The sequence below is a fragment of the Notamacropus eugenii genome, chromosome 1, assembly GCF_028372415.1.
Source record: "Notamacropus eugenii isolate mMacEug1 chromosome 1, mMacEug1.pri_v2, whole genome shotgun sequence".
Taxonomy (NCBI): Eukaryota; Metazoa; Chordata; class Mammalia; order Diprotodontia; family Macropodidae; genus Notamacropus; species Notamacropus eugenii.
The window spans coordinates 709,143,498-709,161,565 of record NC_092872.1 but is presented as its reverse complement, the minus strand read 5'-3'; the positions used below and the strand labels follow the sequence as shown (position 1 = coordinate 709,161,565).

Genomic DNA, 18,068 nt, shown 5'->3' with positions numbered 1-18,068 from the left:
TCCCTTATGAAAAAAAGAGGAAAAAAGAAAAAGAAACAAAAGGAAAAAAAAACAATGAAACTGACAAATACATAAAAAAAAAAATCTGACAACATATGCAGTGCTCCAAGCTTGCATTCTGCCATCTCTGCAAAGACATGTGGAGAGATGTCTTCTCATGCATCTTCTTTGGGCCCAAATGTTCTTTATAATTTCACAACATTCCTTTTGAGGGGTTTTGTGGTGGTTGTTCCTTCCATCTGCATTGTTGTGCTCCTTTGTGTGTACTTTTCTCTTGACCCTGCTCATTTAATTCTTCATTAGTTCATATATGTCTTCCTGCTTCTCTATATTCATCATATTTGCTGTAATATTCTATTCCGACATTCATATACTGCAACTGAGAACATCTGCTCTTTATTCCAGGACAGTACGTGGTTCAGTGGTTAGAGTGCTGGGCCTGGAGTCAGGAAAATCTGAGTTCAAATCAGTCCTCAGACACTTAGTAGCTGTGTGACTCTAAGCAAGTCACTTAACCCTGTTTGATTCAGTTTCCTCATCAATAAACTGAGCTAGAAAAAGAAATGACAAACCACTTCAGTATCTTTGCCAAGAAAACCCCTGATGGGGTCACAAAGAGCCAGACATCACTGAAATGAATAAACAACAAAATACTCCTATTATGTCATAGTTCAGCAAGGATTAGAAACTAAACAGTGAGCTACAAAGATTTTCCTTCATGAAGAAATCCCTTAGTCAGGGCCAGCCAATTGAGTGGCTCACTGAGAGCATTTCTGTTAGCAGGAGTCAGTGAGAGCATGTAGTTTATAAGGAACAGGTACCTACACAACATTTTCCAACCACCACATTATATTTAGGCAGGCTACTGGAACAGCATTGATTGGGGTATAATATATGAAAGCAAATTCTACCTTAACCATTTCTGCCTCAATTTTTCAGTGAAAGGTTTATCAAATTATCAAATCTTGGGCATAGTCAGACATCCTCACCCACTTGCATCCTTGAACAATCCTGGGAATGATGATGTGACCGACGTTTTTCTTTTTTCTTGATGCTAGTTAAATGATGGACTATGCCAGTCAAAAATAAAGGATGCTAGTAGGCAGCAGAAGTCTAACTACTCTGAGGGAGTTGGGAAGTCCCCTCCCCCCCATAGCATCTTTAATGCAGCATGATATAGAATGGGAAAGGGGGTCAAACTCAAATAGAAATCTATCCCTGCGGGCAGCATATTAACTTAAAAAACCACAAATTAACATTCTCTATATTATACTTAATTTTTGTTAAACATTTCCCAGTTACATTTTAATCTGACCCTGGGGAGTGTTTGACCCCTCTGGTAAAGTGGCTGGAATGTCAGGTTTGGAGTTATGGGATTATAGTTCTATAAATGGGAGGAATCTCAGAGAACATCTAGTCTATGCTTTCATTTTATAGTTATGGAAATTTAATATCTGCATTTCAATATCATTGGCTTCTTTTTTAATCCCATGTGTTTTATTTTATGTGTAAAAATATTATTCTGGGATTTGCCTGAGGTCACACTAATCAGAAATGAGATTTGGACTGAGTCCTTCAAATTCCACAGTCAATACCCCTTCCAGTATACCAAGCTGCCTCCCAGAATAAAAAAGACACAGGTTCAAATCCTCCTTCTGACACTTACTAGACTACAGGCAAGTTAACTCACTTTTGAGTCTCAGTTTCCACATCTCTAAAATGAGATAGTTAGAGTAGACAGTCTTTAAAGTCCCGTCCCACTCTAGGTCTACAAAAACGGGATACTGAGCCTTGTCTACTCTGCCAAAAAACAAGCCAAAACAAACAGGAACAAACGAAACAAAATAGAACCTCCCTCCCCCAAACCTCCTAACTGATTTGTTCTTCCATCTTGTTTTTTAGTTTCCACTGCAGTGGTTTGGATTGCCTGCTATCCTGAAGGGTTGGTTTGATAGAGTTTTCATCGGAGAATTTGCCTATTCATACGCCGCCATGTATGACAAGGGGCCCTTTAAAGTAAGAGGCTGGGGCTGGTTTTCTTGTAGTAGGTTAGATTTCAGCTATATTCTGGCTCAGAACAGATCAAAATCAACCTCCATATCTTTTGCAGTATATTTAGAAATGTGTTACAAGTTAAGTAGGAGAAAACAGTAGGTGAGGGGAACAGATATTTCTGTATGTGTAGCAGTTTTCAAGTAGTATAATATTTAATCTTCGGACCTAAAACAATGCAAGAGAAGAAAAGTTATATTCTCCTTTGTCATCAGTTTTAAGTATCTCTAGGTCCAAGATTCGCATTATCTAGATGGCTTGTTGGGGATTGGTCAAAGGCCATTACAAAATAATGGAGGTAACCTCTTTTCCTCAGTGTCCAAGGTGAGTCATCAAGGTCACGTTCTAGAGTCTGAGTCATTTAATTGAGATAGCTCTCCATCAAGACCTTTATCCTAATCAGCAACACTGAGCATATATGTTCAATTCAATCCAATAAGCAATTATTAGTTAAGCACTTACTACGTACCTAGGCTATGGTAGGTCTACAGGTAGGCATAGAGCATGGGCTAGTCAGACACTCAGGCACACTTGGTCCATGCCTTATGCTCATGGATGGCCAGTCTCTGGGTATACAAGGGCAAACCAGAGAAAGTTCCTCTCCTCAAGGCGGCACTTACCAAATTAAACTTGGCTTGGTAAATACTTGGCTACTGTAGCCTCAGACCATCTCTAGCTCCTTATTTTCCCTTGCCCTACATGTTCAGTGTGTTGCTAAATCTGACTGTTTCTACCTCCACAACAACATTTCTGGCTTCTGAGTCCTTCTCTGAAGTCACACAGCCACCATCTTGGTTTAGAGCCTTATCTCCTCTAGCCTGAACTATTGAAGGAGCCTCCTGATTGATCTCCCTGCCTCAGTCCCCATATAGTGAATTTTTAAGTATGCTATATTTCCTATGCATGCTTCCCCCAGCAAAACAGAAGCTCTGTGAGAGCAGGGGTTGATTAATTTTTGTCTTTCACTCCCCACTTCTTCTCATAGTGCCTGGTACATAGTACTTAATAAATGCTTTTGTTGGTTGACTCATTTATGCATTCAACGTTTATTAAGTGAATAAATTCATCCATTCAACATTTATTAAGTATAGACCTTACTAAACATTTGTTGAATATATGAATAATGCTGGCCATTCACTAGAAGAAATACAGAGTTTAGATAAGACAGAGCCCCAGACCACATGGATCTTATAATGTAGTAGGCATTATCAGAAATGCCTTTGTCCCCAGATTCCTTTTTACCCCATGGTATCTTGGAGAAGCAAGCATAAAAACACAATTGCCTCGCTAATTTGGAAAATTTTTTAATAAGGCACACTATCATTAAAAATTTAGGGGTATATACCCCTAATATGTATATACTTATATCATATCATATATATGTGTGTGTTACTATACTCATAATAATTATTATATATATGTTATATCTTGTGTATTAATTTACATTATCAAATGTGTGCATTACTGTACTATAATGATGATATTATAATATTTATATGTAGACAGAAATTTTTAAAGGACAAAATAAAGGTGAAATAATATTTGATTCTAAAGTCTACAAGGAGCCTTTGTTGATGGAGTAGGAGAATGATTTAGACCTTTGGGAATATTAATTGGAGAGGGGGAGCCAATTAGGAAGTCATTCTTTGGAGACCACTGTTTGGATCACATTCATTTTATCACTGGAGACAGCAGCCACCATTAATTTAAGCTAGAGGGTTCCCTTTTCCTTCTTCACTCACTCACAAATTACAACATTCTTGACTTCAATTGCCACCTTCCCACAAGTAGAATCCTCCCCTCTCCATCCATATCCCACCTGCTCTCCATTTCCTTTGTCACTGTTTCTGCAGAAACATCTTCAATAGATTAGAGGTGGGAGGTGCTGCAGTGTTAAGCTGTATGAGCAGCCCATAGGGTAGGATAATAGTCATTTCCCTGGAGCTACCTCATTAATCCCCTGTCACTACCAGCATCACTTCTGTGGTCTGGATAATAATGAAGTTTTTCTTCCCCAGAACAAGAAAGCTGTGCTCTCCATCACCACTGGAGGGTCTGGCTCCATGTATTCACTGTTTGGTGTCCACGGGGACATGAATGTTCTCCTCTGGCCAATCCAGGTACCTTATTTTCAGTGTATTTTGGGTCAATAAATGAACCTTCTCTGGAAGCTCTATTCTATAGTGGGCAGAGTGACATGTGGCAGGGGCTACACCATGAAGAAACTCCCTGCGTGGTGTGTACTAGTGCATCACCAATTCCTTCTTCACCAAAAGCCCCTTTAATTCCAGTTTCTGCCCTCCCCTACTCATACATATACCCTATTTTTTCTCCATGACCCTCTGACATATCTAACCATGTATCCTCCTGACAGGAAGCAATGTGGCATAGAATCAGGGCTGACCTTGGAGAGTTCAGAAAACTAGGGTCCAAATGCCACCTCTGACACAGTGATACAGTGATACACAGATGATGACAGTGATACCTACCCTTTTATATAGCATTTTAAGGTTTGCAAAATATTTTGCATGTGTCAGCTCTACTTGTTTCTCACAACCCTGTGAGATGGGTGAAATGATCACCTCCGGTTTAGAAAGTGAGGGATATTAAACCACTTGCCCACCTTATAGGTATCTGAGGCAGGATTTGAACTCACTTCTTTCAGATTCCAGATCCAGTCCTCACACTAGCTATGTGGCCATGCTCGAGGCACTTTTCTTGTCAGTGTTCCAGGCAACTCTAAGTTATAGATGAGTTGCTGATGTTCCTTAGTGGATGACATTTCCATCCTAGAAGGTCCCTCTGAAGATGAATTTGCAGGTCCAGACCTTTGCTCCAAACAAAAAGCCAAAAACATGGTGGTTCTCATTTCCAGAAGCTCTTTCTGGAAATCCTTCTTGCTCATTCCCTCTGACACCACCCTTCAACCATTTTAACAGATTCTACTATCCACACCAATGTCACTGCCTTTTTCAATGACCACTACAGAAAGGAAGTGCCATCTTTCATAAAGAGGGTGGGGGTTAGAGAAGTGTAAATCTTGTGGCTCCCTCAGAATACAAGTGGTTGTTATTTACTCTGAGTACCACAAAATGGCCCTTGGCGTGACTTGGGTTGGGTGCCTCGATTCCCAAGGAGCCAGAGAAGTTTCTCTCTTCTGTCATAGAATGTCCAGCAGCTCTTATAGCTTCTCAGATCATTTAGCTGGTAGAATGTCCTGAGGGAAATCCCTCAGAGAAAAGGACAGCTGGTCTAGACTACAAAAAACAGCTGGTGTAAGTATTGTTGCACATAGAAGACCATTTCCTATTTCTTTGATCTTTTTTTTGGTGTAGGCGTAAGGCAAGTCATTCAACCCTTCAGTTCACCCAAGTGTGACCAAAGCAGCTGTTGCTTTGTTAGAGGGTGTTTCTCGCTGGGAATGCCCTAGACCAAGGTCAGTTCTTTCTCTCTGACCCTGTCTCTCTCTCTGTGTCTCATCTTTCTTTCTCTCCCTCTCCGCCTCATCCTTTCCTTTCCTCCAATCTTTTTCCCTCCTTTACTCTTTTTCTCCCTTTCCCCTTCTCTCTTTTCCCCCCTGCTCCATTTTCTCTCTCTTCATCTCTTTCCCTTCATATATGTCTCCCTCTCTTTCTCCATCTCTTTCCCTCTCCCTCCCTCCCTCTTTCTGTCTCTGTGTCTCTGTCTGTCTCTTTGCTTCTCTGTTTGTCTCTCTGTCTTTGTCTCTTTCCATCTGTCTGTCTCTCTCCTCTCTCTGTCTCTTTAGACTCCAATCTCCTGGACTGAACCTATCACTTCATTGGTCTAGGGAATTTCCAGTAATAAGGAAATTTCCTCCCAGTGAAGTTTGGCATCTGCTCCGCTACTTATCAATTAGAGAGTTGTGTCTGGGGCACTGAGTTGTCAGGGTCAGTCAATCAGCATCTGCCAATAGAAGCCAGGATTTAACTAGACATATTTCCCAAGTTATTTCACAGAGCAGCTTAGTTATAAGCATTCTGGTAACTTAGGTACTTCCCCATGCATTCTCTGACTCATCCCTGTGTCTTTTGTATTCCTAGAGCGGCATTCTGTATTTCTGTGGTTTTCAAGTCTTGGAACCTCAGCTTATCTACAGCATTGGGCACACTCCAGCAGGTGAACGACTTCAGATTCTGGAAAAATGGAAAAAACGCCTGGAAAATATCTGGGAAGAGAAGCCACTGTCCTTTGCTCCAAGCAGCTACTTTGATTTGGACTTTCAGTCAGGATTCTTGATGAAAAAGGAAGTGCAGGAAGAACAGAAAAACAAGAAAGTTGGGCTTTCTGTTGGCCACCACTTAGGCAAAGGCATCCCCACTGACAACCAGATCAAAGCCAAGAAATAGGGCACCACAAAATTTATTTTCTTCTAAGAATTTATCTAATCATCTAATTTCATTTTTAAAATCTTCTTGACCTGATTCTTCAGGATTCCCCCAACATCTATTTTTGGGGGATTGAGTGAGGATGACAGTTCAGTGGCACTCAAAATCTTCTAGACACTTTTTGTATTTGAGTTCTTAACTTTAGCAGGATCTGAGACTTGTCCCATGGGTTGGCCAACTCTGATGTAATCCCTAATTCTTCTTGTTACTTGGATTTTACAAATACAGTGTGCCAAGCACTGGAGATCAAGTAAAATTGTTATTGTTGCAAAAACTAGAGTTGGAATTTATGCAGAGCAAGATATGGTGTATGTATTTTAAAATTAGAAAAAGTTTACTCACATGAGTGTTTTTCTTAATTTGAGAAGAAGCTAGCCTACAGCAAATGAATGGTATACCAAGAAAAAAGCAAGACTTGGCAGACCTTTCTTTGCCATGAATATTTGTATCTAAAATCTTTTCCTTAACCCATTTGTGTTTCAAAACATCCAAGGTATTTAATTGATTTACCTTCACTTAATACTAGCTTCTAACCTTCTATATAACAAGGGCTATGATTTTTAAGTTTTGCTACATTTGTGATTCAGGGGTGTCCCTCCCTCCCTTTTCAAATTCACCTTTCTTTTATTGGACATCCAGTCTTTTGTTCATTGATGATTAGGTTCAGGTTTGTAGAATGTCATTTTGGTTTGTATTTTTAGCTTCTTTGCTTTTCCAAATATAGTATTCCATTCCCTTCTGTGGTTTTTAATTGGTGCAGAATTTTCTTGTAGTATTTGAATTTCATTTTCCTTACGTTTGTAGGTCTTTCTTTTGGTTGGTTGCAGAATTCGTTTCTTGTCATCAGAAGTGAATTGGTCAATTTAACCACCATGTGTCTTGGAGCATGATAGTTTTGCAGTGGGGGTCAGAGGCCCAGGTTAGAATTTTGGTTCTACTAATTATTACACTGGACTTAGTCAGTGACCTCGCCCAAGTCCCCTAACTCCTCTTAGCCTTACTTTCCTCATCTGTAAAATGAAGGCTCTCAAGTCCCTTATAATTCTAAATCTATAATCCTAAATTAAGGAAAACAGGTTGACACACTGACTTTTGTCTGACAATGTGCATCTTATCCCATAGTTATAGTCTGCTCTGCTCCCACTGCTGATTTCCTGAAATTTTGTAATGAAACTGTGACATCAAGTCTCCATTAACTATGGAAAGTAATTATGTGACTCTCTTAATTTATCATTAAAATTGTTGGACTAAGTCTGTCTGCCTTACTTCTAGAACACACGCAAGGCTGCCCTCTTGTGGTTGATATAGAAGGAAAACATGAAGCTGTTGCCTGGAACCATCTTCTCCAGCAGATTTAAACTTTCATTTTCTCTCCCTTCTCCCATTCTTCAGCTTCTCTGGATTGATTCATTCTTTCCCTGCTGCCTTCAAATATATCTGTCTCTCACATTCTTAAAAAAAAATCTGATCCCATCAAGCTATTATCCTGTATCTATCCTCCCTTTCTCAGATAAACTCTTAGAAAAACTGAATGGAGGCTCATTTCCTCCTCTTGCTCTCCTCTCATTCCTCAGCCCTTTATTTTTGGCCTTTTATTACATCACCACACTGACACATCTCTCAAAAATTACCACATCTCTTAATTACCAAATCTGATGAGTCTTGATCATTTTGATCTTGACATTTGACACCGTTGATCACACTTTCCTGTGTTTCTCTTTCTCTCTGGGTTTTTGTGAGACAACTACCTCCTGGTTCTCTTATCTAACTCAGAGCTTCTTAAACTTTTTTTCATTCTCAATCCCTTTTTGCCAAAGAAATTTTTACATGACCTTGATTGTATAGGTATACATGATAGGTATACAAACCAAACATTTACTGGTAATAAATCATAAAGAAATTTATTTCAAAACAATTCTTTGGTATACATATAATTTTACTGTTTATTAGAGAGGAAAGCAAATGTACATACTAATGAGATGGATGTACTTATTTATTTTTACACAAAGAATTAAATCTTGGTGGAATATTTGATACTACAGGACATATCTAATCTTCAAAGTTTGTTTCAGAGTTGATTGATATGTTCATTTTATAATCCTAAATGCTGAGAATGCCACTTTGCATAAATACACAGTATAAAACGGCATAAGTATATTTAGGGCCATTTCAGAAATTGTTGGAAATTTTATCCTAATCCCAAGGCAAAATTCATTTAACAATTTTTTTTTTTTTTAGCAAACTCAGGTTTTAAATCTATGTTACTTGATAACTCAGCAAATTCTTCTTGAATTTTTTTTCTTCCCAAAAGTATTATTCGTTTTTTTATTTTTAAATGTATCTATTTATTTATTTTTAGTTTTCAGGATTAATTTCCACAAGCTTTTGAGTTCCAAATTTTCTCCTCCTTCCTCTCCTACCTGCCTCCACTGTCCCCAAGATGGCATGCAATTTGATACAGGCTTTACATATGCATTCACATGAAACCTATTTTCACATTAGTCATGTTGCAAAGAAGAATTATAACCAATGGAATGAACCATGAGAAAGAAGAAACAAAACAAAACAAAAAAGACAAAGAACAAATAGTGTGCTTTGATCTGCATTCACACTGTAATTTTTTCTCTGGATTTTCCATTATGAGCCTTTTGAAGTTGTCTTAGAACCTTGCATTGTTGAGAAGAGCCAAGTCTATCAAAGTTAGCATCACGTAATGTGACTGTAAATGTGTACAATGTTCTCCTGGTTCTGCTCCCTTCACTCAGCATCAGTTCATATAAATCTTTCCAGGATTTTCTGAAGTTCTTCTTGAACTTTTAATGGCAGATGCCTGACTTTTTTATTTCAATTGGGTATACCTTATGAACCCAACTCAGGTTTTTAGAATAAAAATTTGAAGGAAAGTATTTATGAAACTGTGTCCCCAGGCAGTTCAGATGATCAATTTTAACTCTTATAATTAAATCTTTGGGAAGGTTATTTTCAATTATAAAATCATTAGTAACTATAAAAATTACTAAAGAACTATTTCCCATGCTATTCTTCCATATATTAACTTTTCTTCCAATTAAATTTATTTATTTTCAGTCTTCAACATTCACTTTCACAAAATCTTGAATTTCAAATTTTCTCCCCATCTCCCCTCTCCCCCCACCCCAGTATAGTGTGTATTCTGATTACCTTTCCTCCAATATGTCCTCCCTTCTATTACGCTCCCTCTACCTATCCCCTTCCTTTCTATTTTCTGGTAGGGCAAGATAGAATTCTATACCCTATTACCTATATATCTTATTTCCTAGTTGCATGTAAAAATAATTTTTAACATTCATTTTTAAAGCTTTGAGTTCCCCATTCTCTCCCTTCTCTTCCACACTCATTGAGAAGGCAAGCAATTTAATATAGGTTATACATGTGTAGTCATACAAAACACTTCCATAACAGTGATGTTGTGAAAGACTAACTATATTTCTTTCTATCCTATCCCAACCTCCCTTTATTCTATTCTCTCCTTTGACCTGTCCCTCTGTAGAAGTATATGCTTCCAATTACCCCTTCCCCCAATCTGATGTCCCTTCTATTTTCTTCCTGCTCTCATTCCCTTCCCTCCTGCTTTCCTGTAGGGTAAGATAAACTTCCATATTCAATTGAGTGTGTATGTTATTCCCTCCTGAAGCCAAATCTGATGAAAGTAAGTCTCACTTACCCTCTCTCCTTCCCCCTCTTCTCCTCCTTTATAAATGCTCTTTCTTGCCTCTTTTATGTGAGATGATTTATTACATTCTACCAATTCCTTTCTCTTTCTCCCAGTACATTCCTCTCAGCAATTAATTTTATTTTTTAGATATTATCCCTTCATATTCAGCTCACTTTGTACCTTCTGTCTTTCTGTCTCTCTCCCTACATATCCATGCACACACACATACACACACACACATATATATACATACATATACATACTTACGTACATACACACAAACACACACACATATATTCCTTCAAAATTCCCTAATACTGAGAAAGGTCTCATGAGTTACAAATGTCATCTTTCCAGGTGGGAATGTAAACAGTTCAACTTTAATAAGTCCCTTATATTTTCTCTTTCCTGTTTACCTTTCCATGCTTCTCTTGATTCTTGTATTTGAAAGTCAAATTTTCTATTTAGCTGTAGTCTTTTCAACAAGAATGTTTGGAAGTCCTCTATTTCATTGAAATTCTATTTTTTCATCTAAAGTATTATACTCAGTTTTGCTGGGTAGATGATTCTTGGTTTTAATTCTAGTTCCTTAAACTTATGAAATATCATATTCCAAGCCCTCTGTTCCCTTAGTGTAGAAGCTCCTAAATCTTATGTTATCCTGATTGTATTCCCACAATACTTAAATTGGTTCTTTTTGGCTGCTTGCAATATGTTTTTCCTTAACCTGGGAGCTCTGGAATTTGGCTACAACATTCCTAGGAGTTTTCCTTTGGGGATCTCTTTCAGGAGGTGATTGGTGGATTCTTTCCATTTCCACTTTACTCTCTGGTTTTAGAATATCAGGGCAGTTTTCCTTGGTAATTTCTTGAAAGATGATGTCCAGGCTCTATTTTTGATCAAAGCTTTCAGGTAGTCCAATAATTTTTAAATTATCTCTCCTGGATCCATTATCCAGATCAGTTGTTTTTCCAATGAGATATTTCATATTGTCTTCTATTTTTTCATTCTTTTGGTTTTGTTTTATAATTTCTTGATTCCTCATAAAGTCATTAGCTTCCATTTGCTCCATTCTAATTTTGAAGGAATTATATTCTTCAGTGAGCTTTTGGACCTCTTTTTCCAATTGGCCCATTCTGCTTTTTAAGGCATTCTTCTCCTCCTTGGCTTTTTGGACCTCTTTTGCCATTTGAGTTAGTCTAATTTTAAAGATATTATTTTCTTCATCATTTTTTTTATCTCCTTTAGAGACCCGTTAACTCATTTTTTTATGATTTTCTTATATCACTCTCATTTCTCTTCCCAATTTTTTCTCTACTTCTCTTACTTGATTTTTAAAATACTTTTTGAGTTCTTCCATGGTCTGAGACCAATTGATACCTTTCTTAGAGGCTTTGGATGCAGAAGCATTGACTTTGTTGTCTTCTTCTAGTTGTATGTTTTGATCTTCCTCATCACCAATGAGGTGAGGTGAGAAAATATCTTTTCACTCAGAAAGTAAGAATCATGAGTTTGTTTCCCCCACACAAACCATTTGCTCATTTTCCAAGTCAATTACTTCACTTTTGAGCTCTTAAGTGGTGGGGCTCCAGAGGCAGTCACCCAGCCAATTACTTGACTTTTGAACTCTTTGTTAAGTGGAGGGTTCCAGAAGCAGCCACAGCTTTGGCTATGGTTGTCACTGCCCTGAGGCTGGGACTGGGGCTGAGGTCAACCAGACCACCCCCCCCTCTCAGCCAGGTGAGAGACCCTTCCCACTGACCTTCAAAGCTATCTTTGGCATTTGTGAGTTGAGAAGTCTGGAAAATGCCACAGCCACCAGCAATTCAGTTTCCGTTAAAAGCCTGCTCCAGCTCTATCCATACTCACTAAACTGCACTCTGCTCCTAACCTTGTGCAATAAACCCTTCCTGTTGACCTTCCAGATGGCCTTGGGCTGGAAGTTTGCTTCAGTCTGTCACGTGGTATCTTCTGCTGCTCTAGAATTTGTTTAGAGTCATTTTTTACAGGTCTTTTGAGATGTTTTGGGGGAGAGCTCAAGCAGGTCCCTGCTGCTATTCTGCCATCTTGGTTTTGCCCCATATATTAACTTTTTAAGTAAAACTTTCAATTTTATCTTTTAACATAAATATGTTACAATTTTTTCCTTGAAGTGACATGTTTAAATCCATGTTTTTTTTAAATATCTGACAAATAACACAGTTTTGAAAGTCATAAATCATTATTTAAAAATTTTAACAAAATCAGATTTCTGCTCCATCAAAAACAACTTAATCTTTCAATTTTACTTTTCCATTTAAACTTTGCCCTCTTGAGAGTCACCTTACCCCTGCATGTAGTAATAAGCTTTTGTCATCAGAGTACATGTCTTTCCAAAGCTTTGAAAACAAGCAACTGTTAAAGGCATAGATTTTAATGAGGTTGATGATTTTGGTAGTATCAAGAAGCATAGCATCTAACTCTGATGATATATTTTGGCTACGACATATTTGGCTCCAGATGGATCATGCAGTGAGTAAAAGTGATGTGTTCATTGCTATCAGATTTAACTTTTCTACCAATCCAACATTCTTGCCCATCATTGCTCCAAGACTCTGAAGCAATTTTTACACCTTCATTTGTGAAAAATTCATTGACTCTAAGAAATTATATATATATATATGTACACACATATGTATACATATATGTATGTATGTATGTATGTTTATCTTCCCCTCTGTGTACCATTCCAAAGGGTGATAAAACAATAATTCCTCATGTATGCCTCCTTCATAAACATATCTCATATAAAGTAACAACTGTGCCATGTTAGAAATATCAGTTGTTTCAACTAACTGAATTGTAAACTTTGGACTGCCCTTAAGCCTAGTCATAAGCTGTTGGAATTGGTTGTTACTAAATTCAGAAATTCATTTGGAAACAGTATCATTTGATATAGAAATTTTATGATTTTTATCCCCATACTTTTTCCCATGAACAATTTCTGACATTTTAAAAGCAGGTAGCGTGAGATCTTTTCCTATTGCATAGGGCTTTTTAGTTTTTGTAGTTAAATCAGAAGTTTCATAACATGCAAGTAAATACTTTTTGTTGACAGTAACAAAGTCATCACACATATCATTTGTTGTAGCACAGTAATATTCCATTACATTAATGTGCCATATTTTGTTTAGCCATTCCCCCAGTCAATGGGCATCTACTTTTCTAATTCTTTGAACCACAAAACGTATTGCTATAAATATTTTGGTGTTTATCAGCGACCTCCTTGGGGTATATGCTCAACACTAGAATCTCTAGGCCAAAGGTTAGACACTCTTCTTTTCACTTTACCTAATTCCAAATTTCTTTGCAGGATGGTTGTACTAATGGACAGTACCACCACCAATTTACTCCAATCCCTGTCTTGCTACAACCTCTCTAACAATAACTATTGCCATCTTTTGTCATCTGTATAGATTTTCTGGGAAAGTTTAAACCACTAACTTGTTTTGATTCACATTTCTTTTATTATTAGTGATTGGAAGCATCCACTCATATGGCTTGTTAAGGTTGCTGGTTTGTATTTCTTATACGAGCTGTTTGTTCATATCCTTTGATCCCTTATCTACTGGGAAATGACTCTTGTTCCCCACTAATATCCAGTGCTATGATTTTGTTGGTGCAAAAACATTTTCATTTTATGTAATCAGAATTGTCTGTTTTTTAAAATTTAATTTTAAACATAAAAATTTAATATTTTTGGTAAATACAAATCTGCTTTTCCCCTTTCATCTTCCCCATGTTTCAAATTGAGTCATCTGGAATAGCAATTGGTCATTGTGCTGATCAGAGTACTTTCAGTCTTTCAAAATTGTCTTTATTATATTCCTGCTACTGTATAAGGCATTCTCCTGGTTCTGTTCACCTCACTTTACATCAACTTATACAAATCTTTCTAAGTTTCTTTGAAAACCTCCCTTTCATAATTTCTTTAAGCACTATATATGCATATATTCCATGAAATACATGTAGAGATACATATATAGAGATAAATACATATATATAAATATATATTCATATACATATCATAACTTGTTCAACCATTTCCCAGTTGGCAGGCACCCCACTCTCATTTTCTAATTTTTTGCCACCAAAAAAGTCCAATCCAAACCCCCTGCTATCAACAGATTTTTAGATCCTTAAAGTTTGTTTTGATTAGGACTAAACTCTCCCTTAATCTATCCTCTCTCTTTTAATCTAATCTCCCCTTTCCCTCATTTCCCTGTTAAATAAAATGCATTTTTGTATCCAGCTATGTATGTATGTATGTATGTGTGTATTCTTTCATTCTTTAACCAGTTCAGATGAGAATGAGGTTCAAGGATCACCCACTTCCCTAAACTTCCTTACTTGTTTGTATAGACTTACTTGGGCACCCTGATTATAGAAAACTAGATAAATAATGAGATCATTTGTCCTATCCTTCTCCAACCCATTCAATAAACATTTACCAAGCAACAACTGTGAGCTAGGTACTATGCTAAGGACACAAAAAGAGACAAAGAGTTGATAATCTAATGAGGGAGATAACACACAAGCAAACATCCACAAAGCAAGCTGCTTACACACTAGAGAGGAGGAAATAAAAGAGAGAAGAAACTGGAACTGAGGGTTTAGGGAAGGCTTCCTGTACAGATGGAATTGTTGCTGTTGTTTTCTGTTCTTCATTCTGGAAGAGGACCGTGGCATCAGAGAGGTGATGCCATGACATGTGAGTGAATTGGATTTAAGGGAGGTAGGGCTGTGCAAACTCATCACCCTCATTTTCTCCTCTGAAGCCATCTGGGTCCAGTGGCAAGGTATACATCAAGGTGACTGGAGATGGCCCTGGATGCAGTGGGAGACCTTGGTCTTTTTTCAGAAGATAGAATTTTGATTGGGACTTGAAGGAAGACAGGGAGGTTAGTAGTCAAAACTGAGGAAGGAGAGCATTCCAAGCATGGGGGAAAGCCAGAGAAAATACCCAGAGCCGAGAGATGGAATGTGTGGTGCATGGAACAGCCAAGGTCACTGTGGTCAGGAGTATGTGTCAGGGAGTAAGGTGTAAGAAAACTGAAGAGGCAGGAGGGAGTTAGAGTATAAAGAGCTTTGAATTCCAAACAGAGCATTTTGGATTTTTTCCTGGAGGGCATAGGGAGTCACTGAAGTTTATTAAGTAAGTGGAGTGATATGATCAGTTATCATCCCTTCCCTTTCCATTCTTTTTTTAAGATCACCAAGATATAACAGAACCAATCCTGAGCCCTTTGTTTAATTAAACTCCCTCTATCACTCCTAATGATAGGGCTCTGAGGGAACATATTTTCATCTCCCCACTAGAGAACACAAATAGCTTATTCGTGTTTTGTTGTTGTTCAGTTGTCTCAGTCATTAATTGACTCTTTGTGATCCTATTTGCATTTTCTTGGTAATGATAGTGGAGTGATTTGCTATTTCCTTCTCCAGATCATTTTAAAGATAAGGAAACTGAGGGAAACAGAGTTAAGTGACTTGCTCAGGGTCATACTACTGGTAGGTATCTGAGGCTGGATTTAAATTCAGATCTTCCTGACTCCAAGCCCAGCGCTCTATCCACTGTACCACCTAGGTGCCCCTTTATTCTTGTTAATTGCTCACTCATGTTTACCTTTTTATACCTCCTATGTTTTCACTTCAAAATTTACATGTAGTTCTGATCTTTTATCAGAAGTGCTTGGAAATCCTCTGTTTCATTAAAGATCCAGCTTCCCCCTTGAAGTTTTGGTGGATGTTATTTCTGGTGATAGCAAATTTATAACTTTTGTAAAAATTTACTACCTTGAACAAGGACTGGAAATTGAGGGAATGCCCATCAACTGGGGAATGTCTGAACAAGTTGTGGTATATGAATGTAATTAATATTATTGCGCTGTCAGAAATGACCAACAATCTGACTTCAGAAAAATTGGGAAAGACTTATATGAACTGATGCTGAGTGAAAGGAGCACATTATACAGGAGAATATTATACACAGTAACAGCCACAATATGCAAGGACCATTTCTGATAGACTAAGTCCTTCAAGGCAGTGCAAGGACCTCAAACATCCCCAAAGGACTTTTTTTTTTTCTTGTTCAAACACTACTTCATAAAATGCTCAAAAAATGACTTCACAGTAGTAGCAGCAATTGACAGATGAAGAACATTGTGTTTTCTCAGCCCAAATAGTACAATTTCTTGGCATACTTTAAAAATATTCTAAAAATGACATTTATATGTGTGTATATTTTTGTGTGTATACACAGTGGAAAAGCAAATGGAATGTCTGCCCCAACATACATAGCAGGAGACCAGAGTTTATCGCAGAATAAATTTTTTTTAAAGTGCTTTGATAGCCAGACAAAACTTAATGTGTGCTGGATAAAGTAACAGACATTTTGAATTATCTTAGTCAAATTCAAAGACATTTCCACCAGAGGTTTTTCTGGCAGTGTTGGTGGTCATATTTAACACTGATTTCAGATCCTGAGTCAAATAGTCAATTGCACCAAACTCAGGTATGACCAATATTCTAATGGTCCCTTCTAAGTTAGACATTGGTGATTTCCTTGGTAAAGCCACAGAATGTTTGTTTCCAGGTGTCTATGTCATTGAAGTAGGCTTTCATGCTTTTTCCAAATCTTTTTGCTCAGAATTTTCCCAATCCATATATCTATTCACTATGTTCTGTCTCTTTTTATCAGGTAGAACAATACACTTGTGTTATCAAATGATTAAATGTTGGTTTTAACACTCCTGACACTTTTCTATTCAACTTAATAATTACATTAACTTTTATACCTCTTACAACTCTATCACACAGATACTAAAAAAATAAAAACTCAATACTTATATACCTTACCCTTAGCTTCCCAGATTTCAAGATGATCTCTCATCCACTTCCTCTCAGTTTTTATTATTTATAATTGTTCTAGATCTTTCGGACTTTATTCCTTTTCAAGTGTATTCTTTTTTTACATTTATTTTTAGATTCCAACATTCATTTCCACAAAATTTTGAGTTCCAATTTTTCTCCCCATCTCTCTCCTCCCTCCTCCCCATAATACCTTGCATTCTGATTACCCCTTCCCTCAATGTACCCTCCCTTCTATCATACCCCACCCTTCCCTTATCCCCATCTTCTCTCTTTTCTTGTGGAGAAAGATAAATTTCTATACCCCATTACCTATGTTTCTTATTTTCCAGTTATATGCAACAATAATTCTCAACATTTGTTTCTAATATTTTGAATTCCTCCCTACGCATCCCCACTGAGAAGGCAAGCAATTCAATATTGGCTATATATGTGTCATTTTACAAGACTTTTATAATAATCATGTTGTGTAATACTAACTATATTGCCCTCTATCCTACCCTGTTCCCCCCCCCCGCCTTTTTTCTCTCATTTGACCTTGTCCCTTTCCAAAAGTGTTTACTTCTAGTTATTCTGTTCTCCCATTTGCCTTCCCTTCTATCATTTCCCTCACCCCACTTTTCCCTCCTCCCCTACTTTCCTGTAGTGTAAGATAGATTTTCATTTCAAATTAAGTGTGCATGTTATTCCCTCCTTAAGCCATATGTGAAGAGAGTGCGCTTCACTTTTCCCCTCTCACTTCCTCTGTTTTCTCCTCCATTGGACAGGATTTTTCTTATCTCTTTTATGAGTTATAGCCTGCCCCATTCCATTTCTCCCTTTCTCCTCCAAGTATTTTCCTCCTTCACCCCTTAATTTTTATTTTATTATTTTTTACGGATATCATCTCTTCTGATTCAACTCAACCTGTACTTTCTGTCTATATGTGTGTGTGTGTATGTGTGTGTGTGTGTGTGTGTGTGTAATCCCTCCACCTACCCAAATACTGAGAAAAGTCTCAAGAGTTA

At 37.5% G+C, this 18,068-nt stretch overlaps 1 protein-coding gene across 2 annotated transcripts in view; it reads left to right on the top strand.

Moving 5' to 3' along the window:
* NQO1 (NAD(P)H quinone dehydrogenase 1) overlaps positions 1 to 7,709 on the top strand; it is a 37,954-nt gene extending 30,245 nt beyond the window's left edge. For both annotated transcript variants that reach the window (XM_072636452.1, XM_072636453.1), the window contains 3 exons: positions 1,903 to 2,016; positions 4,071 to 4,172; positions 6,114 to 7,709. In XM_072636452.1, the coding sequence (XP_072492553.1) occupies positions 1,903 to 2,016; positions 4,071 to 4,172; positions 6,114 to 6,419 (522 nt within the window). In that variant the 3' untranslated portion in view covers positions 6,420 to 7,709. The remainder of the gene's footprint in view (positions 1 to 1,902; positions 2,017 to 4,070; positions 4,173 to 6,113) is intronic.
* The last annotated feature ends 10,359 nt before the right edge of the window (positions 7,710 to 18,068 follow it).